This window comes from Myxocyprinus asiaticus, chromosome 24, assembly GCF_019703515.2.
Source record: "Myxocyprinus asiaticus isolate MX2 ecotype Aquarium Trade chromosome 24, UBuf_Myxa_2, whole genome shotgun sequence".
NCBI classification, from domain to species: domain Eukaryota; kingdom Metazoa; phylum Chordata; class Actinopteri; order Cypriniformes; family Catostomidae; genus Myxocyprinus; species Myxocyprinus asiaticus.
The window spans coordinates 20,167,402-20,191,467 of NC_059367.1; the positions used below are offsets into that span (position 1 = coordinate 20,167,402).

General features: G+C 38.0%; 1 protein-coding gene across 1 annotated transcript in view; it reads right to left on the bottom strand.

The window, feature by feature from the left end:
- LOC127414951 (sortilin-like) overlaps nt 1-24,066 on the bottom strand; it is a 28,557-nt gene that overhangs the window by 3,403 nt on the left and 1,088 nt on the right. The window contains exons 2-19 of the mRNA XM_051653368.1: nt 20,631-20,690; nt 20,190-20,263; nt 19,961-20,063; nt 19,211-19,372; nt 18,754-18,827; nt 16,775-16,821; nt 15,677-15,825; nt 15,235-15,379; nt 13,254-13,409; nt 12,988-13,094; nt 12,722-12,824; nt 6,982-7,153; nt 6,302-6,489; nt 6,002-6,191; nt 4,312-4,428; nt 3,756-3,864; nt 1,252-1,364; nt 1,039-1,159 (exon numbers count right to left, since the gene is read on the bottom strand). Coding sequence (XP_051509328.1) covers nt 1,039-1,159; nt 1,252-1,364; nt 3,756-3,864; nt 4,312-4,428; nt 6,002-6,191; nt 6,302-6,489; nt 6,982-7,153; nt 12,722-12,824; nt 12,988-13,094; nt 13,254-13,409; nt 15,235-15,379; nt 15,677-15,825; nt 16,775-16,821; nt 18,754-18,827; nt 19,211-19,372; nt 19,961-20,063; nt 20,190-20,263; nt 20,631-20,690 — 2,190 coding nt within the window. The remainder of the gene's footprint in view (nt 1-1,038; nt 1,160-1,251; nt 1,365-3,755; nt 3,865-4,311; nt 4,429-6,001; nt 6,192-6,301; nt 6,490-6,981; nt 7,154-12,721; nt 12,825-12,987; nt 13,095-13,253; nt 13,410-15,234; nt 15,380-15,676; nt 15,826-16,774; nt 16,822-18,753; nt 18,828-19,210; nt 19,373-19,960; nt 20,064-20,189; nt 20,264-20,630; nt 20,691-24,066) is intronic.

The window sequence follows — 24,066 nt, forward strand, 5'->3', positions numbered from 1 at the left end:
CATTACAAATTGTATTATCAGCATAAATCAAGTAAAAAAAGTTTAAAGTTTAAAAGTTTAACTGAAAAATTTACATTACACTTACATTATATTTTTTGTATTTGTTAAAGGTGCTATATGTAATATTTTTACTGTACTAAATCAATAAAATGACCATAATATGTCATTAGAGAATTAGGAAACATGCTAAGTTGAAATACTGGCTTCTCAATGCTAACAATGCTACAGCCAGTATATTCTACTTTGAAGTTTCCATTCCGTCCGAAATTTCTGTTTATGTTTTGGCCTGTGTGATCCCGCCCACTGCCCACTCACCAATAGTATTTCGACACCGCTGGGTTGCCAGATTTGAACAAGTTTGCAGGCAAACAACACTGCGTGCTGCAGCAATGGAAGCCAGCAAACAAACTGGATCAGAGATAACAGATTCCACTTGACCTAAAAAGCCTCGCCATCCGTCTAAAAACCCCATGACCAGAGGCGTAGTAAAACAAGGATAAATACTGGAGATGCCTTTGGAAGATGGAGACAGCTTAAAGGCCAGAAATCCTTTAAAACGGATGCTAAGTTGGCTACTTTGCGTGTCAACAGTCTGGCAACCCACATGAGCTTCGAGTCTGGGGCGGGGCAGACAACTCTCCAATATTTTGAATTTGGACTGCAGTACCCATTTCAAATGCTTGTTGTCAATCTTACATATAGCACCTTTAAGTCCCCCATTTGCTGTAATGTCAGCATGCTCTCGAGCCCTTTGTACTTGCTTGTACAAAAGAGTAAACATGGCCAATTTCACAATTTTGCTAACATTTGATTAGTGACCTTGAAATAGTGTAGAATCTTTGTCTATGTCAAAATAAACGTTGTTTATTTCCAGGTTTAAATGAGGAAAATCCCAGATTTGCATTGTAGTCTCAGACCTTTGGACCCCACTGTATATCCAATTCAATCTGATTAAAGCATACTATACCTAAATTATTAACTAAGCAAGAAGTTTAGGTTCATTAGTGTGAGACGTGAGTTTGCTGTCACAATTTGTACCTCATCTGAGTCATCATGGAAATCGCTTTTAGGTGTTCCAGCCACATCTGTCTCCAGTGGGTCATCTATGCCATTGGCTTCCACATTATGCTGTAAAACTGAGTATCTGTGCACCAGGAACCTGCAAAATATAGAATACAGAACATTTAGAATGTTGACATTAGCATAGAATACATGCATACACCTTAAAAGGTTTGTAGAAAAAAAAATTACCTTCCACCACAGACATACTTCTTCACAAACAGAACTCCAAACAATATACTGATCAGCAGGAAGGCTGTGATGATGGCAATGATAGGGGCAATACGTGAGGTAGGTTTATCTGTCTGTAGATTACAGGGGAAAACTGTGCATAAGTATTACAAGAGAAGGTTTAAAAGGAATATTCCAGGTTCAATACAAGTTAAGCTCAATCGATAGCATTTGTGGCATAATGTTCATTACCACAAACATTTATTTCTGACTTGTCCCTCCTTTTCTTAAAAAAAGCAATAATTGACGTTGCTTGAAATAATTTTTGCCGTCATTATAGGGTTGAAGTCATTATGGTGTTATGTCGTCATGGCAACAAAGTTGTAAATTTGGATACAACTTTACACAGAAAAAGGTTAGTAAGCAATTTTATCACACTAAAATAACATTAACAGGCATATTGTTTACATCTTGTGGCTATACTTTTGAAACAGAGATTGCTGAAATCACTGGAATTGGGTTAGGAACTGTCCAACGCATTATTAAAACCTGGAAGGATAGTGGTGAACCGTCAGCTTCGCAGAAGAAATGTGCTCGGAAAAAATCTTGAATGATCGTGATCGGAGATCACTAAAACGCTTGAAGTCACATTGTAAAAAATCATCAGTAGAACTCACGGTTATGTGTAATAGTGAAAGTAAGAGCATTTCTACACACACAATGCGACGAGAATTTACAGAATTGGGACTAAACAGCTGTGTGGCCACAAGAAAGCCACTTGTTAGTGAGGCTAATCAGAAAAAACAACTTCAATTTGCTAGGGACCATAAAGATTGGACTGGAGCAATGGAAAAAGGGCATGTGGTCTGATGAGTCCAGATTTACCCTATTCCAAAGTGATGGGTATATCAGGGTAAGAAGCGAAGTGCATGAAGCGATGCACCCGTCATGCATAGTGCCCACTGTACAAGACTCTGGAGGCAGTGTTATGATCTGCGGTTGCTTCAATTGGTCAGGTCTAGGCTCAGCAACGTCAGCTGACTTTTTCTTCCCTGACAGCACAGGCATATTCCAGGATGACAATGCCAAGATTCATCGGGCTCAAATTGTGAAAGAGTGGTTCAGGGAGCATTCACACATGAACTGGCCACCACAGATTCCTGACCTTAACCTCACTGAAAGTATTTGGGATGTGCTGGAATCTTTAGGATGTGCTGGAGAAGACTTTACGGAGTGGTTCAACTCTGCCGTCATCAATAGAAGATCTCGGGCAAAAATTTATGTAACTATTTAATAAAATAAAATGCTGAATGACATCCAGTATGAGTTGTCAATAAAAGGGTTCTTGAGCCTTACTGATGGGGCTGTGGGGCTACATACTGTAAGACAAAAAGGTCAAGAAACACTGCTTTAAGCGATTTCAGCTGTTGTGCTAACTGCTGAAACCTGAATATGCAAACTGATTGGCAGGCATTGAGCGTTACTGATTGAGTGACTGTCTGGTTGGTTAAAAACAGTGCAGGCCACTCCCTTGCCACAGTTTCACTGTTTGCACAACATAGGGCTGTCAAGGAGACAAGTGTGATTTCTCAGGACACATATTTCAGTGAGATTTGTCATACGAGTATTAATCCAAACAAAGAACACTTCCATCACCTTTAAATTCATATTCCAGGTTCAATACAAGTTAAGCTCAATCGACAGCATTTAGACTAGTCCCTCCTTTTCTTAAAAGAAAAAAAAAAAAAAAAAAAAAAAAAACACTTACAAAGGAAGTGAATGGGGACAATTTTTGGAGGGTTTAAAAAGGCAGAAATGTGAATCTTATAATTTTATAAAAGCACTTACATTAATTCTTCTGTTAAAACCAGTGTATTATTTGAGCTGTAGGGTTGTTTAAATCATTGATTTTACAGTCGTTTTAGGGTTTACGGTGGTCCGTCATCATGGGAACGAAGTTGTAAAATTGGATATAACTTTAAACAGAAAAGGTTAGTAAGCGATTTTATCACACTAAAATCACGTTAACACATTGTTACAGTGAGTATTTTAACATTTACGGATTGGCCCCATTCACTAATTGTAAGTGCCTCACTGTAACCCAGATTTTAGCTTTTTTTTTTTTTTAAGAAAAGGAGGGACGGGGGCCTGGGTAGCTCCGTGGTAAAAGACGCTGGCTACCACCTCTGGAGTTCGCTAGTTCGAATCCCAGGGCGTGCTGAGTGACTCCAGCCAGGTCTCCATCCTCCGCCACCCGGATTGAGGCGAATCACTACGCGACCACGAGGACTTAAAAGCGCACTGGGAATTGGGCATTCCAAATTGGGTGAAAAAAAAAAAAAAGAAGCAGGGCCTAGTTGCAATAATTTTTGTGGTAATCACCATTATGCCACAAATGCTGTCAATTGAGCTTAACTTGTATTGAATCTGTAAAATTCCTATAAATAAGTCATTCACACATTCAGTAGGGCAGTGAATCATTCAAGTTAAACTGATAACATGGACCAGGTTTAGTGTGGCCTCACCAGCTGTTGAGGGTCCAGCAGATTGCTGACGCATTTCTTTCTCAGGTCAATCACCTTTCTTTCTGGTTGTTGCCCTCCCTCACATTTATCACCTGGAATCTTCCGGTACCTGTTAACAGACAAAAACACATTTACTGCAATGATATAAACTACATACAACCAGGAAACAACTGCCACATTGTATCCTCATGCGTTGCTGTCCTTCTGTGACCAAATAAAGTAGTGTGGTGTCTTCACACTACATAGATTATAAAAAAACATATTAGTACTCACTTAAAGTAAAGGTAAGTAATGGGGTCTAAAGCTTCCTTGTTGAGTCAGAGGAGGAAAACAACAGTGTCCTAACCAGCAATAAAGCATCAAGTGGTAAATCTCATTGATTAAAATTCTTTTTTATATAATCAAAACCAACAATATATTCTGATTAGCAGTCATTTTGTCACTTTGCCCAGCATTCTGCTTTCAGTAAGGACAGATAAATTAGTTGACAGTTGACCCTAGTTAGGGCGAGTCGTTTGTGCACAACTGACTGACAATAGTAAACATAGGGCATTACCCGCTGGTCTGTAGCTGCTCCTTTTCGCCATTGATGCAGATATCCAAATCATGGCCTTTGAGATTAGCCTGTTCAATACATTCGGAGCTGCTCTCATTACGGTAGTATCCAAAGTCACTACGAGAAATAGTAATTAAGAGAAACAAAGTGAGAGGGGCAGAAAAATGAAGCTGCATTCACGATTCGCGTCAGGGCGTCAACACCAGCGCCAAGCACCACTGTGAACTCCACATGAAAAGCACTTGCAAACAATGTCTCACTGTGCATTTTCATGATAGTTAAGACTTTTCGTGCTTCTGTGGTAATTAAATTGTGCCTTACAGAGGCTGCAAAGTACTTGATTTCTGTCACAAGTCCCATCTGGGCTTGTTTTATACAGCAAATAGCATTAAGATGTCTTTTCCCCATCAAATGATCACTGACACTGCTGTTGTGTATGTGTGTGTGTATTTGTGTGTGCTTGTGGTGTGAGCATCAGTGGGATGACAACTGTCGCAAAGGTTCCGCCCTACTCCAACCAGTATTAATGCTGGTTTATGTAAGGAATAATTGATGATGGACTGTAGAATTATTGAAAAATAATGCACACCCAAGATGGTAATGCGGCCATGACACGCAGCGGGGTGACCATTATACCTCGGGTGTGCATTATTTTTAGATAATTCAATGGTCCGGAGTCAATTATTCCAGATTAACCACAGTTACCACACATTAAGACATCGTTCAAGGTTTTATATCAAAACATTTTCTGGTTTTCGTCCCTAAAAATGCTCTAGTGAGTGAAACTACTTTCTTCCACCATGTATTCAGCGTCTAGCTTTGAGACAGCCCAAACCTTCATTGTTACTTTAGAACTAGCAACGGAGGATGCGCTGCTTTTCAGCATTGGAGTAACAAGGTAGTGTGTGTGTGTGTGTGTGTGTGTGTGTGTGTGTGTGTGTGTGTGTGTGTGTACGTGTACGTGTGTATGAGAGGGGAAGGGAGAGTGCGAAGGTGCTTTACACCATGGGAGGCTGATTAGGGTGAAATACATTGAAACACTTGCACATATTAAAAGTTATTTTGGATAATATAGAAACTTTTGTATTGATCAAGTCGCAGGGGTGCATCTCTTTTTGTTGGTCGCAACACAAGTCTCTGTGTGTGTGTGTGTATTTATGTGTGTCAGCGTATGAGTGTGTGTGAGACGAGAGCGAATGATAGAGAGAGAGCGCGAGAGAAAGGGAGTGCGAGGATGCTTTTCAACCGGAATTGAAATAAATTCAGGTATTACAGACATTGTTTGTCATTCTCATCCGATGTACTTAACCAGTGTCTTTGTTTTATTTTTGTTATTTTGCTGTGGTAGCCCTTTGAAATAACTGAAATAATTTGCCGAAGTGATATGGAACCATTATGTGGTCAAGACCTGGAACTACTTCATAGCCGTGCGTTTACTTGAAAAATAATTGCACAACTTAGAATGTCCATCAACCAATCAGAATCAAGCATTTAACAGACCCGTGGTATAAGCTTTAATAACTGTAAATGCGTTAATCGCGATTAAGAAAAATTAACGTGTTAAACTTTAATCAATCGCATGCGTTAAAACAAAGTTAATGTGTCCATGAAATAAAAATGAACAGTCCAAAATGTAAGTAAAATTAAAAATAGTTTACAAAAAAATACAATAGATTTTGTTCACACTCACCACAGGAAGTCATCCAGTGTGCAGCGACACGGTGTGTGCTGCTTGGTGACTACATATTCCCTGCCAATCCAGCAAACCGAGTCCTTTCTCACACGTAGGAAATGCTCTTTATAACCTAGCATGCAGCCATCTTCTGGGTCGCTGATGTCATCAGAGTGCGCCAGCCACTGGACATAATCATTTTGGGTGCCTGGAAAACAGACAGAAAAAGGCATTAAGGAAAGATTATGTTTTGGGAAAACTGAATTATGGAAAGTGCAACATTAATTTTGTGTAGTTGAAACAAAACTGGTCACTCACAGTTACGAGTCAGCAGGTCTCTAAAGTCGATAGTGTAAGTTACCCAATGGCTGATCATAGCATCTTCATAACCCCAGAGACTGACATTCACTGAGCGGGCGCCAGGCTCTGAGGCCAGACCTGTGAAGTACATCGGTGTTTGGGTAAACTTATAAACGTGCCAACATTGCCCCTCATCAGTAGAAAACCTGAAGACAAACAAAAAAATATTACATTCTTAAAACTTGTCATTTTTATTGCATGTATGAAGTCAGTTCCAATGAAGTTCCATGTTCCAGTTTGACAACCAGAGTGTGTCCAAATACTTCCTCTTAATTTTGAACAATATATCTATTGTATTATAACTTGAAGCTGAACAAACTTCATGTTTTGATTGAAAAGTATGCTATGTTAAAAATAAACGCCACTTGGTTTGATATTTTGCTATATAATAAAAATACATTCATACATTTGAAGTGAGGCTAAAATGTACAAATACATTTTGGGGTCACTGTATCTTCTCAGGAAACACATATAATACTATAAAAAATGTATGACCTCTGTGAAGTAGAAATTGAAGCTAAGAACTTAAAATTTCAATCTCTCACAAGAATCTTAAACAATGTCACATTCTATCTGTCCCAGGATGATGCATTACCATCACTTTGTCCACAAGCCCTACAGAAATTGAGGATACTCACTTAATCTCAGAAATGGGTGTTGCTGTATTGTGCTCCACGGCCACCAACAGGCCTCCTGAGTCTAGGATTGCGTAGTGGTGTGGACCCTTCAGAGCTTGCAGCCAGGTGTAGCCACCATCATCAGATACATACACATCAGGAGCCAACACCGATATCGCATCACCAACACTGCCTAAAAAAAATTAAATAAAAAATAAAAAAACAAGATTAGAAAGTGTTTGAAAGTTTGGAATGGTAACGTTTAAAGGGATAATTCACCCAAAAAAAGAAAATGTTCTCATCAATTACTCACTCTCATGGCATTCCAGATGTGTATGACTTTCTTTCCTCTACAGAACACAAATGAAGATTTTTAGAAGAATATCTCAGCCCTGTAGGTCCTTACAATGCAAGTGAATGGTGATCAGACCTTTGTAGCTCCAAAAATCACATAAAGGCACCATTAAATTAATCCACATGACTCCAGTGGTTAAATCTTTATCTTCAGAAGCGATATGATAGATGTGGGTGAGAAACAGACAAAAAAAAGTTTACACCCTAAATCTCGACTTTCACTTTTACATCTGAAGGCCACATGTGGTGCCCGTTTAGTGTCACTTTCACATCTGAAAGTGAAAGTGGAAATTAAGTGTAAAAAAGGACTAAATATTGATCTGTTTCTCACCCACACCTATCATACCACTTCTGAAGATATGGATTTAAACACTGGGGTCTTATGGTTTACTTTTATGCTGCCTTTATGTGATTTTTTTGAGCTACAAAGGTCTGATCACTATTCACTCGCATAGTATGGACCTACAGAGCTGAGATATTTCTCAAAAAATCTTAATTTGTTTTCTGCAGAAGAAAGAAAGTTGTACACATCTGGGATGCCATGAGAGTGAGTAATTGATGAGAACATTTTCTTTTTTTGGGTGAACTATCCCTTTAAACGTTACCATTATACGGTCATCCATATTGTGTCTAAGGAGTCAAACATATTGTGTCATGGAGCAGCGGGTAAACAAAACGTTAATACAATTATCATTGAAATGTATCTTTTAAAAGACTTGTTTGAAAACCTATTTTTTATTTTTTTTTCCTTTTTCTCCCAATTTGGAATGGCCAAATCCCAATGTGCTTTTAAGTCCTCGTGGTCATGTAGTGATTCGCCTCAGTCCGGGCGGCGGAGGACGAATCCCAGTTGCCTCCGCGTTTGAGATCGTCAACCCGCGCATCTTATCACGTGGCTTGTTGAGCACGTTGCCACAGAGACATAGCGCTTGTGGAGGCTTTACGCCACCCACCGCGGCATACACGCTCAACTCATCACGCGCCCCACCGAGAACGAACCACATTATAGCATCACGAGGAGGCTACCCCATGTGACTCTACCCTCCCTAGCAACCGGGCCAATTTGGTTGCCTGGTTGGAGTCACTCAGCACGCCCTGGGATTCGAACTAGCGAACTCCAGGGGTGGTAGCAAGCGTCTTTACCACTGAGCTTTGAGTATTTGAGTAGTTGAGAAAATTTTAAATACCCTATTTAAGATTGTATATGCAGACCTTTAAATGTATTTTACTTTAAATTTTTTATTCGAATTCAAATTTCAAATTCAGCATTGGTGTCGGGATCCGGACATTCATGTTCCATGTCTTGTCTTGTATTGGCATGAGTGAATTGCATTGGCGGGATGCACTCGCATCAGTATTCTGTGTCTGTCTCTCGCGACCGCGAATGAGAGTTGCACTCGCTTTGCGCTGCAAGCCTGGTTCGCGAGCTGTCTTCACGTTGTGCTGAGGTTCGGTCACTACGGTCTGAGGTGTCGGGTTTGTGTGTGGCCAAACTCTCGCACAGGTGTCCTGTCTCGTTTCGTCGCCTGTTGCGTGCATCGCGTAGTGTTTTCTGAGATGTACGCACAGGCTTTGTCTAGTGTGAGAATGTATGGCACTGCTTTGTTAGCGTTGCCGTGCATTCTCTCATCTTATCTGTTGGTTGGCTTGAGTGCATGTTGCCTTATTGTCCTGGCGATATGTGCTCGTGCCATTCGAGTGCCTGCATTTTTGTGAGAGCACATGGCTTTGTTTTGTTTCAGTTTTGCCTAATGTCTCTCTGTCTTGCATCATACCCTGCCTCCTTGTTTGCTTATTATTAGTCACACCTGCCCTGCTTATTAACCTGTTTGATTTCTCTCCCTATTTTAGTCTCCTCATGTGTGCTGTCCAGGGGCAGTTCGTCTGGTTTGTTGGTCTTGTTCGAGTCGGTCCTGTTCCCCGTCCAGTCAGTCCTGCGTGTTTTTCCCCCTTTTCCTCCAGCCCATCCTTTACCTCGTTTTCCCCTTTGGGGTAGTTTGAGTTTCTGTCTTTGTTTATTTGTGTTAATATAGCTTTTTGTTTTTTACTCTGCATTTGGGTCCTGCTGATTCTTGACAGTTGTGAAGCACTTTGTGCTATACTGCTTTAAAAGGTGTATTTTTATTATTAGGGCTAATAATATTATTTAAATTAATGTTATAAGAGTTGTTTTCAGCTGCTAAGAACATTTCAGTTCACAAACACTTATTTGCATCTATGTGCATTAGGGCTGAAACGATTAGTCGTTGTTATCGACAACATCGACAATATAAAATTGTCTACAAACATTTTCATTGTCGAATAGTCATTTGATCTCATTTAACGTAACATGAGATCACATTAAACTCTAATGATGACGCGCGAGACCAGCACTGCAGTTCGCGTCTGACTGAGGAGAGGATGAATTACACAGCTTACAGTCCAGACTCACTCTAAACTTTCCAAACAGCTTCAGGTGATGTAGATCGCAAAGTATGAGGGAATTATAATGCAAAAATACAAAATAACTAAATACAGAATACAGCTGCCGCTCCGCTGAAGCAAAACTTGCGTGTCCAGCGTCTTTAAAGGAAACACCCCGGCGTTACATCTTAAATGCAGTTATATTTAATGCATTACAGCTTTATTAAAGTTCAAATAATACGGAAGCAGATCATGTAAATAACTACAAACTCCAAAACTGGCAGTTCTCTGTGCAGTCAGTGCCTCTTCTATGAGTTGCGTAAATGTCCCGATCTAAGGGGGAGAGATTGAAACTGCACCTGGCTGATATACACTCTATCGCAGGGACCCTCATCCCTCGAGGGCACATGCTTGCTGCAGCTAGATTTATAACATGATGGCTTGCTACTTATTGAATCATAATATATATTTTTTGTGAGTTAAAGATGGATTGAAGTGAACAGAAAGGTGAGAGAGGGTAGTCTTCACCCAATTATACACTGCAAGAAAATATGTTTTTTATTTGTTTTTGCTTTGGCTTGTTTTCCAATATAAATATCTAAAACTCCTTTAAACAACTTACATTTTCTTTAGCAGCTATACTGCCGAAGAAAAATTATTATCAGAAAATGTTGAATATAATATTAAAAATACAAATATTTTATCTAAAAATCCTTTAAAACAAGATGCATTCACCTGAGAAGCAGCATATAAGATGTTTAGACTTGCTTTTAGAGAATAGATCTTGAATGTAAGTATATTTTGTCTTTACTGCACTCGCAGAAGTATAACCAAGTGGAAAAAATACACTTATATTCAAAATACACTCACATTTTAGATACATTACTCTTAAAGCAAGTCTAAATACCTTACAGTTGAAGTCAGAAGTTTACATACACCTTAGCCAAATACATTAAAACTCAGTTATTCACAATTCCTGACATTTAATCGTAGAAAACATTGCCTGTCTTAGGTCAGTTAGGATCACTACTTTATTTTAAGAATGTGAAATGTCAGAATAATAGTAGAGAGAATTATTTATTTCAGCTTTTATTTCTTTCATCACATTCCCAGTAGGTCAGAAGTTTACATACACTTTGTTAGTATTTGGTAGCATTGCCTTTAAATTGTTTAACTTGGGTCAAATGTTTTGGGTAGCCTTTCACAAGCTTCTCACAATATGTTGCTGGAATTTTGGTCCATTTCTCCAGACAGAACTGGTGTAAAGGAGTCAGGTTTGTAGGTCTCCTTGTTCGCACATGCTTTTTCAGTTCTGCCCACAAATTTTCTATCGGATTGAGGTCAGGGCTTTGTGATGGCCACTCCAATACCTTGACTTTGTTGGCTTTAAGCCATTTTGCCACAAATTTGGAGTTATGCTTGGGGTCATTCTCCATTTGGAAGACCCATTTGTGACCGAGCTTTAACTTCATGGCTGATGTCTTGAGATGTTGCTTCAATATATCCACATAATTTTCCTTCCTCATGATGCAATCTATTTTGTGAAGTGCACCAGTCCCTCCTGCAGCAAAGCACCCCTACAGCATTATGCTGCCAGTCCCATGCTTCACGGTTGGGATGGTGTTCTTCAGCTTGCAAGCCTCACCCTTTTTTCTCCAAACATAACGATGGTCATTATGGCCAAAAAGTTTCATTTTTGTTTCATCAGACCAGAGGAAAAGATCTTTGTCCCATTTGCACTTGCAAATTGTAGTCTGGCTTTTTTATGGCAGTTTTAGAGCAGTGGCTTCTTCTTTGCTGAGCAGCCTTTCAGGTTATGTCGATACAGGACTTGTTTTACTGTGGATATAGATACTTATCTACCTGTTTCCTCCAGCATCTTCACAAGGTCCTTTGCTGTTGTTCTGGGATTGATTTACACTTTTCGCACCAAACTACGTTCATCTCTAGGAGACAGAATGCATCTCCTTCCTGAGCGCTATGATGGCTGCGTGGTCCCATGGTGTTTATACTTGCGTACTATTGTTTGTCCAGATGAACGTGGTACCTTCAGGCATTTGGAAATTGCTCCCAAGGATGAACCAGACTTGTGTAGGTCCACAATTTTTTTTTCTGAGGTCTTGGCTGATTTCTTTTTATTTTCCCATGATGTCAAGCAAAGAGGTACTGAGTTTAAAGCTAGGCCTTAAAATACATCCACAGGTACACCTCCAATTCAGTACACCTCCTATCAGAAGCTAATTGTCTAATTGTCTAAAGGCTTCACATCGTTTTCTGGAATTTTTCAAGCTGCTTAAAGGCACAGTTAATTTAGTGTATGTAAACTTCTGACCCACTGGAATTGTGATATAGTCAATTAAAAGTGAAACATCTGTCTGTAAACAATTTTGGGAAAAATTACTCGTGTCATACACAAAGTAGATGTCCTAAACGACTTGCTGTCTGTGGAGTGGTAAAAAAATTAAAAAAAAATGTTAATGACTTAAACTAAGTGTATGTAAACTTCTGACTTAAACTGTATATGTTGCTTCTCAATTAAATGTATCTTGCTTTAAGGATTTTTAGACAATTTTAAATGGAAAACATGACAAAAACTCTTGATAACAATAGGATTTTTTGCAGTGAATTTCTTTACTGAATTAAACTTAATAAAAATTACCCCCCCCCCCTTAATTCAGTGAATGTCATTTAGAGGTATTTTTAAAAGATGATTTAATCCTCTTTATTGTTAGTAAGCACATTTAATACAACCTTTTAAGTCGGGGCACAAGCTGAATAATCGAATAAGAGCTAGTGATTAATCGTTGCAATAATCACAGAATAGTCAATAATCGTTCTAATAATCATTAGATTCATCGATTATCAAAATAATCATTAGTTGCACATTATTAATGTGCATAGAAGTTAAACCAATGCTATCGCTATTTGTTTTTGGTTTGAAAGGATGTATTTGCCTGTCGTGAGTGTAAAGTTTGCACTGTCCATATTAGTGTGTGTGCATTACCATGAGCCAAGATGAGTCCCACAGCATTGGGTTCACTCAGAGGCAGCATGGGAACATTTAGCTTCATGGAGGTGCTGTATGAGGCATGGATATGCAGACTACACTGCATGTGAAGAACACAACAACAGGTAAGTACACACAAAAACACAAACCCATTTCAAAATACACTAAACACAGATATGCCAAGGGAGATATTTCACTGAGCCATATTCGCAGTTCCACTGCCCCAAATCACTGTTGGGGAGTAGTACTGATAAAGGTCGTACCATCTCTTTATCTTTGGATGTGGAATCACACTTGGTGTTCTCCGGTTTCTTCAAAGGAACCCATTCTCCACCCTGATCAAATGTTATTACCGTCTGCACCGAACCATCTTCAGCAGGAAGAGAGAGAAGATGGATAATTAAGAGCAGTAAACTCAGTCTATCTTATGACCTCCATGCCTAGTACACAAATGATCATACAAGGAGCCTAAACTGTTGATTTAGAAAAACGTGCAAGTACGTTTTCCTTGTAAAGGATGAAGTCATACCCTCAACCAGGACACTAGTTGTGAAAACTCCTCTGAGTGAAGTGATGTTTGTGAAATCTGTGTTGCCTCCTGTGGTTGTATACAGGTGGCGCTCTAGAGACTTAGAATAGACAGTGCCCCTGTCATCTGACACATAGATGGTGCCAAACCCAGTGTCTGGACAAAAACAAAAAAAAACAAACACACACTGCAGTTTAAAGACACAGATACTTTAAGGTTCATCACATAAATGGGTAGTTGATATGAAATAGGCATTTGGGAAGTTAATGTGTCCTACGATGTGATGCCATATTCAATTTAAAACAGTTTTTAATAGCATTTAGCTAATTATTTTATAAATATTAGATATTTATTATCTGGATGGAATATTTGTACTTTTAAAAATTCATTTGTCGCACTGTAGGACCATTAAAAATGAACAAGTGGAGGCAAAAATGGTGAACATTACAGCACCTAAAATATAAACTTTGCCTTACACATTCATATACAGTATATATATATATATATATATATATATATATATATATACACACACACACACACACACACACATACATATACATATACATATATATGTATATGTATGTATGTATGTATGTATGTATGTATGTATGTATATATATATATATATATATATATATATATATATATATATATATATATATATATATATATATATATATATATACACAGTATGTTTTATACAGTTGAAGTCAGAAGTTTACACACACCACACTCTTACATTCTCTTAAAGCAAGTCTAAATATCTTACAGTTGAAGTCAGAAGTTTACATAAACCTTAGCCAAATACATTTAAACTCAGATTTTCACAATTCCTGACATTTAATCGTAGAAAACATTCCCTGTCTTAGGTTAGTTAGGATCACTACTTTATTTTAAGAATGTGAAATTATGGTCATAAAGTTCAATTTTAGTTTCATCAGACCAGAGGACATTTTTCCAAAAAGTAAGATCTTTGTCCCCATGTGCACTTGCAAACTGTAGTCTGGCTTTTTTATGCCAGTTTTGGAGCAGTGGCTTCTTCCTTGCTGAGCAGTCTTTCAGGTTATGTCGATATAGAACTCGTTTTACTGTGGATATAGATACTTGTCTACATGTTTCCTCCAGCATCTTCACAAGGTCCTTTGCTGTTGTTCTGGGATTGATTTGCACTTTTCGCTTCAAACTATGTTCATCTCTAGGAGACAGAATGTTTCTCCGTCCTGAGCGGTAGGATGGCTGCGTGGTCCCATGGTGTTTATACTTGCGCACTATTGTTTGTACAGATGAACGTGGTAATTTCAGGTTTTTGCAAATTGCTCCCAAGGATGAACCAGACTTGTGGAGGTCCACATTTTTTTTTCTGAGGTCTTGGCTGATTTCTTTTTATTTTCCCATGATGTCAAGCAAAGAGGTACTGAGTTTGAAGATAGGCCTTAAAATACATCCACAGGTACACCTCCAATTGACTCCAATAAGCCAATTAGCCTATCAGAAGCTAATTACCTAAAGGCTTGACATAACTTTCTGGAATTTTCCAAGCTGCTTAAAGGCACAGTTAACTTTATGTATGTGAACATCTGACCCACTGGAATTGTGATATAGTCAATTAAAAGTGAAACAATCTGTCTGTAAATAATTGTTGGAAAAATTACTTGTGTCCTGCGCAAAGCAGATGTCCTAAACGACTTGCCAAAACTATAGTTTGCTAATATGAAATCTGTGGAGTGATTAAAAAAATTAGTTTTAATGACTTCAACCTAAGTGTATGTAAACTTCTGACTTCAACTGTATATTATAACAATACTGATTAATGAAAAAAGCTCATGGACATGTTCTGCGTCAACTACCCAAATACTGATTTGAAATACTGAAATACTAATTATTTACTAAATACAATTTACATACATTTCAGTGGCAATACTAGCGGTTGTCAACATATGTATATGTGGTAAATTATTAAACAAAAGGAAGCACTGACCTCCTGGTTCATCCACATGCATGAAGACCATTTCATCATTTGCTGCCAGTATCGAGTAGAACTGCTCATGACCGACAGGAGGAAGTTGGGCCATGTTCCATGAATCGCCTTGATCTACTGACACGTGTATTGAACGCACCATCTCCTAAAGAACACACAAAAAAAAAAAAAAAAACACATTTGCTTTTCTATCAAAGTGAGAACTTTCTGTTGACTTCTTTTGTTTTTACACTGATCTAATGATATTTTCTATACCAAAAATATCCTTACTCTAACCCTAACCTTACCCTTCACAGAAACCTTTTTGCATGTTTAGATTTCCCTTAAAGGGATAGTTCACCCAAAAATGACAATTCTGTCATCATTTACTCATTTGTGCATATGTAACACTCATTTATGTGTTCATATATTCATACACACACTCAGGTGCACTCTCACACACCTCTGGTGCTGACTCCATTACATTCCCAGTCATAACCGAAGCGAACAGGAAGCGTCCACCGATCCCGAAGGAGTAGATCCTCTCTGCAACGGTCTTTATGTTGTTACCAAGATCAACTGACCTCCTCAGAACCAGCATCCCTCTATCATCTGAAAACACAACGGCAACAACACAGTAACATTAAAACACAAAAATGCACCTGGCCTGGTTTTATGATTTGCTGATATATCCAGTGCTGCAGTGGTGTAGTGCTATCTATAGCAATAATGCAAGGTTTGCTGACTGTAATCCACAGTGGGATGTTAAAATTCTAATTTTAAAGCTTATGTTCTAACATTCCTACATTACACATGATACACTTCATTTTTGGGTGAACTATTCCTTTAATAACATCGAGCCACTCTGGGGAGATCTCAAACGTGCGGTTCACGCAAGATGACCAAAGACTTTGCATGACCTGGAGGCATTTTGCCAAGACCAATGGGCAGCTATACCACCTGCAAGAATTTGGGGCCTCATAGACAACTATTACAAAAGACTGCACGCTGTCATTGATGCTAAAGCGGGCAATACACAGTATTAAGAACTAATGGTATGCAGACTTCTGAACAGGGGTCATTTCATTTCTTTCTTTGTTGCCATGTTTTGTTTTATGATTGTGCCATTCTGTTATAACCTACAGTTGATTATGAAACCCATAAGAAATAAAAGAAATGTGTTTTGCCTGCTCAGTCATGTTTTCTTAAAAATGGTACATATAGTACCAATTCTCCAAGGGTATGCAAACTTTTGAGCACAACTGTATATTATATATATATATATATATATATATATATATATATATATATATATATATATATATATATATATATATATATATATAGGCCAGAAAAATCCTTACTGTTGAGCCTTGTTCAAGATCATTCATTTTAAAGTTAAAGTAACTCAACTTTTGTTCAGTAATAAAGCACAAGGATGTGCAAACTGAAATACTAATAAAAGTAAAGCATACACTCACATACTCAAAGACAAGTGACTCAAATAATACACATTCCTGTCACCACACCTTAGATCAACAGAGCTATAAATAATACTCACAACAGGATCCATTAAGATTGGCAGAGAAGAACAGCGTATCTATTCCCCTGTGGTAAGGAGAGGAGGAGAGACACCAGAATTGATCCATGAGATTAAACTCTTGAGACCTCATAAACAACAGCACTCAAGTCAGTCCACCTCAGTTCGGTCATTTGTTTGTAGTATAACAAGTACAAATATGCTTGTGACAATCACCACACAAACCATAATTTTGCATTATAAATAACGTGAACAATGCACCAAGAATTTGGTTGCACAGAGATTGATGCTACATTAAAAATAAAGCCACTGTTGTAACAGGATATCTGGGATTGTCAAAGATCAAATTACTTTATTTTTAAGAAAAGCTTAGAGGTAGCGACTCAGGTTAAGGTGTTTTGATGTTTCTGTGATGTCTTAAAGGGATAGTTTCACCCAAAAAATTACAATTCTATTAATTCTATTAAGTTCTCTGTGGAACATAAAAGGTGATATTTAGTAGAATGTATAAGCTTCATTCTGTTTTATACAATGAAAGTGAATGGTGACCAGGGAGAAAGCAGCATTCTGCTAGATAACTCCTTTTGTGTTCCATGTAAGAAAAAAATATGGGTCATAAGAGTTTGGAATGACATGCAGTTGAGTAAATGATGACAGACTTTTCATGTTTGGGTGACACTATCCCTTTAAGGCATCATGGCAACATCAAAACACCTTAACCTGAGTCACTGCCTCTAGACCTTTCTTAAAAGTATGTAATTTGATCTGTTACAATCCAAGATATCCTGTTACAACAATGTCATTAATTTTAATGCAGCGTCAATTTCTATGTTTTGGGTGATCATCATTTTAACATTACCAATAAACTCTAATAAAATTTGTTTTGCAAGTGTTTGATTTGACACTTATGGCTTCTGAAGTCATGCAAGACGTTTATGACCTTGCCCTTGTCACATATACATTTTACGTCAGAGACTCGGTATCTCATTAAAAGGAAGTCTGACTGATTTGACCCATTTTCCCATTGCTGTTTTGATACTGTCAATCGAAAAAAGATGGGACACTATTCTTTTTTTTTTTTTTTTAAACTAGGTTACCCTGAGGGCTGTAGGGAGCAGTGAGCATGTAACCAACCTAACAACTACAGTTAGGCCTGTTCAGAGGAATGAGGAAACCAAATATATAAAACCAAAGAGCACCCAAGCAGATTTGGCTTCCTTGTCAAATATTTATTGTGCAAATTAAAGATAAGGCACAAGCTTTCCCGTCAAGATAACTATTTCCCTGTTGAAGAGTATAAACAGAGCGATTAGAGGTATACTTCACCCAAAAATGAAAATTCTATTATCATTTACTCATGCTCACATTGTTCCAAACCTGTACGACCTTCTTTCTTTGGCAGAACACAAAAGGAGATGTTAGGCAGAATGACATCTTCAGTCACCATTCACTTTCATTGTAACCTAATATCTATTTTTGTGTTTCACGGGAATAAATAAAGTAATAGGGGTTTGCAACAACATGAGGGTGAGTAAACGTTGACAGGATTTTCATTTTTGAGTGAACAATCCCTTTAAAGAATGAGTGGCTGTTGCATTCAGGTTGAGAAAATTGGAGAATCCAACTGATGTTTGATGCAGCAGTTTATTTGGAGAAGCAGAGCTCCATCGAACATTTGAAAGCTGATCCATGTGGAAAAACAGGGTGACTCAGCAGAGAATGTCTCGCCTTGCAGCCATGTTGGCCATATTTGCATGTTTGCTTTTTAAGAGTGTGTGCTGGATGTGCAGCCTCACATTAGATTAGAACAATCCAGAACTCCCCAAACTGGCTGGTCAAAATAAACAACAGAACAGGCCCTCCCCTACTATATTAATGCACAATTAAAGTGATTTCACCCTAATTCCCTTATATCTTTTACAAATGCAAAACTACCAGTAATTCCAAGGGCTAAAACATTTTAAACAATTGGTTATTGGTGTCATAAAAAAGGCTCGTACCATTTAACCACACACACCATCTCATGAATTTTCGTCCAGGTTGCACCAAAGTCTTTAGAGATCCAGAGATCATTCTGAAACAGCAGCAGTAAGAAAATATTATGCTAATATTATATGTGACACTTTGAAAGCATCATAATAACAAAAGAAAAACGTGATCTACCAAAGTGTCTTTTTTTCCCCGTTTTCGCAAATATGCTTCACATGCTTTTGTGTGTCAGATAAGATATGTAATAATATGTTATCATATCATTTATAAAAGCACATTATAAAAACTCACACAATATGAGTCAATAGCAGTGAGTAGTTTTAAACTTCAGTGTGAGATGAACTAAGAATATTTTGAATTTTTCCAAAAAGAACAAAATACAATTTGTGGTCATTTCTGAATTGATGTTTACAAATGCACAATCAACACTCACACTTTTAAAAATTTGATAGGTGCTCTCTCTCTCACCTTGTTGCTGATGGCGACGAGCACATCAGAGTTTTTAGGTTTGTACATGATCTGCATCAGTGGGTGGAAGGGCAATTCCGTGTGGATAAATGTCTTCCCAAAGTCTTTTGAACGGAAAATTCTGGCACCACTGCCTCTGGATGCATCTCCCGTGAGGATAACCTGAAGGAATGAAAATTAGGATTTTACTAGTCAAGTGCTGTCACAAATTACACTTCACATAAGTGTAAAAAGTCATTTTGGATTGTATTATATGCAACTGCATTATCAGCATAGAGCAGAAGGCAGAACTAGTCAAAGTCTGCACATAGGCCACTTTTCACAGACTGTGATTTTAGCAGGGTAAATTTAGCAAACTTTTTTTCTTTTAAATTTTTTAATTAATGTCAATTTATAACATTATTCTTTGTGTTCTATTACCCTAACATTCTGCGTTTTGGGGTTTCAAATACAGCTGCTGAGGGAGTGACAGTAAATGTGATGGCTTTCTCATTTCTAACCATCATACACCATTCAATCTCCATTTTTTGGGAATGCAAAAATAATGTTTACTATGGTCTCCCATTTATCTCTATAGAAGTTTACCCAAGTATAGTTTACAATTGTGTTCCAAACCCGGTAATGTGAAAAGTGTTCACAGTGGGTTCATGGATCCTTAACAAGCCCTAAAATAATTTGTGGTTGTGGGGTAAGAAGGTTGCTGAAACACTAAATTTTTTTTGTACAAATAAAATGACATGGCTTGCCTACCTTGCCAGAGTTTTCAGGACTGATAGCAATCCCAAAGTCAGTGTTGATAAATGTGTTGTTGATTAGTTCTGTAACATCCTGAAATGACTTTCCATAGTTTTCACTGTCACAAGAGGAGATTGATAGAGAGCGAGACAGAAAGAGAGAGAGAGGAGTTATAATCTCAAAGGCATTTTAAATTAGCAGATACGGACACTTCCTTTAAACCTTTCTGAGATGCAACACTCACCTCCTATAAAGGTTAGACTGACCGAATCTCAGGAAGACAAATGGCACCTGAAATGTTGTCAGGGCCAGCACAACCTGAGATTGCAACATGGCACAAGTTATTTCTCAATTATATGTAAAAACCTTTATAAAATACTAAGTAAAGCTTGTGGAACTGTGATGCAATCATCCCTGATATATCCAGGCCATGATTCAAATGTAGCACTTCTACCAAAGATGCATTGCTAACCACGGTAGCTATGGTTAGCATTAAGACAAGGGCCTCTAGAGACAGGAGTGGTCTTGAATGTGCAGTGGGGCATGAGAGGATATGGGATTATATTTTGCTATACTGAAAGTTTTGCAAAGATTATCTAAACATTCTAAATTTAAATGTCTGAATTCCTCATCTAGCCCTAGAATCTGTATACACAACAAAGAGTAAATCAAAAGTGAATCTCACCCCAGTTCCATCTCCTACCCAGGCCAGAGACACCGAGCCACTGATATCAGGGAAAGTCCACTGAAAAGAGGATATTTTTTTAAATACTAAACAAAAGCAAAAAATGGAGTCTACATTGTCATGGACCAAATATAATTGCAATTACACAGAGAATAAAGGCATTTTTGCATGTCCTAGAAAGAGACTATTACACTACGCAAAACACATGGTAATCTTAAACAAAATACTGAATCGGAAACACACCCACCCAGACGTCTATTTGATGTGTGCGTTTACATCTGGAAGACGTATTTTTTACGTTGTTTGGTTTTCTGCAATGCGTCTATTAGACGTTTCCTCTCAGATGTCAAGATGACATTCAGCAGATGTCTTTGTGAGGTTTATAATTAGAATATTTGTAAATCTGATCTTTTTAAGATGTTTAGCAGATGTTAATTAGATTGCGATGCTTTCCAGATGAAAAGATCTAAAACAGATATCTCGGAGATGTACATGTGCTATCTATGGATCAAAAAATTATATTACAAATAACAAAGTACAAAACAGGAATAAACTGTGATGTTGAGGATGATCTAACAAAATGTGTTACATTTCCAACATCTCTTTGGAATAGATGTTTAGTTTGAAAGACTCAAATATAGTTGGCTACACATTAATAGATTGATCATGATGCACATACATAACCTACTGTACACTGAGAAGTCAAAGTGTTATTCTTCACACAGGCCTAAAACATTTTACAACAGGCACTTTCCAACTGGCAGTACTAAAGGCTGTTTTAGGTACTTTCCACCGGGACTAGTACTTTTCGTCAATTTCGCACCAAAGGAACTATAGCCCCTCTGGGGGATTTTAAGCTCCTACTCTGTAGGCGGTACTTTGGGGGCATATAGGGACTGTTGGAGACTGTGGGAGGTGCTGCAGCCTGTGATTGGTCAAAAACCTATGACGCACAAAGCAAGGAGAAAGGAGAGGAGTCCACAGTCGCCATTGTAAACAACTAGCTGCTAGTATGCTACTTAGAGGACTGCGCTCATTTTACAATTCCCTTAACAGAAATAAAATAAAACCAACAAAGTATCCAAAGAGGATCACCCGTTTCACATATGTATGTGTGTGTCCATCGGGAGACACAATTTCCGTTTTCATCGCATCTGTAATGTTTGTACTATGTGACTATACAGAAAATAAAGTGATTTCTGGATTACTACATCAAATGTTTCCTGGGATGACAGATATAAATAATCAGATGTTTATCGAGAGTGGGTAATTTAACTCTATTATACACTAAACTGTCATGAAATCAATAGTTTATATGAGGGAAGTATTGCGTGCCCGTTACTCTGTGGTTAATTGCATCAAGATGTATTTTTTAAGTCAATGAGTGAGTATTTCAGTACAGCAATTTATGTGGGAAAAGAGCTAATCACTGCAGGAACTAAAGCCTGTTTCGCACATGAGGAACTATAGTTCTTCTTAGCCATTTAGAGAAAACGATTTAGCTCCTCCTTCAGGGTAGGTAATTTTTGGGAGAAGAGGGACTGTGGGAGGTGCTGCAACTTGTGATTGGTAAAACACGTATGATGCACAAAGCAATGAGAAGCGCATTTGAAACGAGTCGGCAGCTGCCGTTTGTAAACAAACTTGTAGCTACTAGTCTGCTACTCAGAGGATTGCATTAAATTTCCAGTTTCCTTAACAGAAATAACAGAAAACCAACAAAGTGTCCAGAGTATTGCCTGTTTCACATTTTATGTATGCTAGGGTTAAGCGGAGTTTCTGCGTGACTTGAACTGAAGACGCGGTTTGAGTTTATCGCATCTGTACTGTGTGACTATTCAGACAATAAAGTGATTTTTGGATTACACAAAATTTTCTGGGAAAACAGACATAAATAATAAGATGTTTATTGAGAGTGGGTAATTGAAATCTATTAACTTATCCATCATAAAGTCATAAAATTGATTTTACATTAGGAAAGTGTTGCATGCCTGTTACTGCTTGATAAACTTGCATCAAGACATCTTTTTTTCAGTCAATGGGTGAGTAGTTCAGTACAGTATTTTATGTTGAGTCATAAAAGCATTTATTGTAAAAGATTGTGTTGATAAATAGGTTTATAGTGCATTTTTAGCATGTTTTCCTTTGAGTTCAGCGTGTGCTCTGTGATTAAAATAGGCTGAGCGCCTCATCTCTCCTCTCACTGCAACTTCAGAGATGCAGCACAGCTCACGCACCCAGTGTAAAGACTGTAACCTGAAGACACAGTTTGTGTAAAACAGCCCAAAAAAAAAAAAAAAAAGAGAGAGTAGCTCCAATCCTAGCGTCCTCCATTAGTGCTGTTGTAGTTGTTGCTATTTAATTGCACGTGCAAACGTCAGAAGAAAAATGGTCAACACTAGATGACGTCACTTTGTGTGTGCAAATGCAAGAGAGGTAAAAGTGCTGTTCCTCTTAATAGTTCTCATGTAGAAAGTTTAACAGGGAAGTTCCAGGACTATATGTGGGAAAGGGGCTAATTAGTCCAAAAATGGTGACATAACATTGACCTGCATGAAAACAGGTCAAACTTACTATTTTTGAACTGTTTTGTAAAACCCAATGTGAGTGTCATGCCTTCTATCCTATCCTAAATCTCATATAGATGGGAGTGTGTGAAAATATTTTGATGGCAGGAACTCATTTTAATCAGGATTCACAAGGAGTGCAGTACCTCCTTTTTATCTGGTGTTTACCCCTTAAAGTTTTTGAAATTTCAAAAATTCTGTTTCTAAGTTTTGACATTTCTGTGTGGATTGGAATTTACAAAAGCAGTGAGCAGTCAATACAGCACATTACGAACACATTTTCACTGAGATGCTTGATATATCTTGACGTCTTGAGGTATCTAAATAATTTTATCAAACATTTCAGAGTTTCAGAATCAGCAAAACCTAAGTGAAGAACTCCTACATTAAGCACTTCCCTTGCTGTGCAACACACAAAATGGCATAATGACATCTGCACTGCGCCTGAATGAAGAGAATGACTAAAATACTTTCACTTTCCGTGTCTGAGCTGCGTCCATAAGCCTTAAAATAACAGTTAAATCTTCTAATCCCATTAAATGTCTCTGAACCTGGTCTAGAATTAAGCAGCAAAGCATAAAGGTCAGTGTCATCCTTGAACGCCATGTTTGGAAGACCATTTTCTGATGGTCTGATGAGTTGAGGCGGTTATTGCAAACTCTTGCTACTTCTTTTGAATTCATGTTAACCACAGTAAAACGTTCTGTCACAGTAACATTGTTACTGTGGTCTGTCAGGCAGAGTCTTTGACACTTCTATGACTAAGGGACAGAGGAAGTTGTTGAGGTGGAGATGACAGTTAAATAAAACATGCTATCATACCAGTTTAACTGGTTCTACACTGGTGCAAGTCAAACCACTCATCTTGA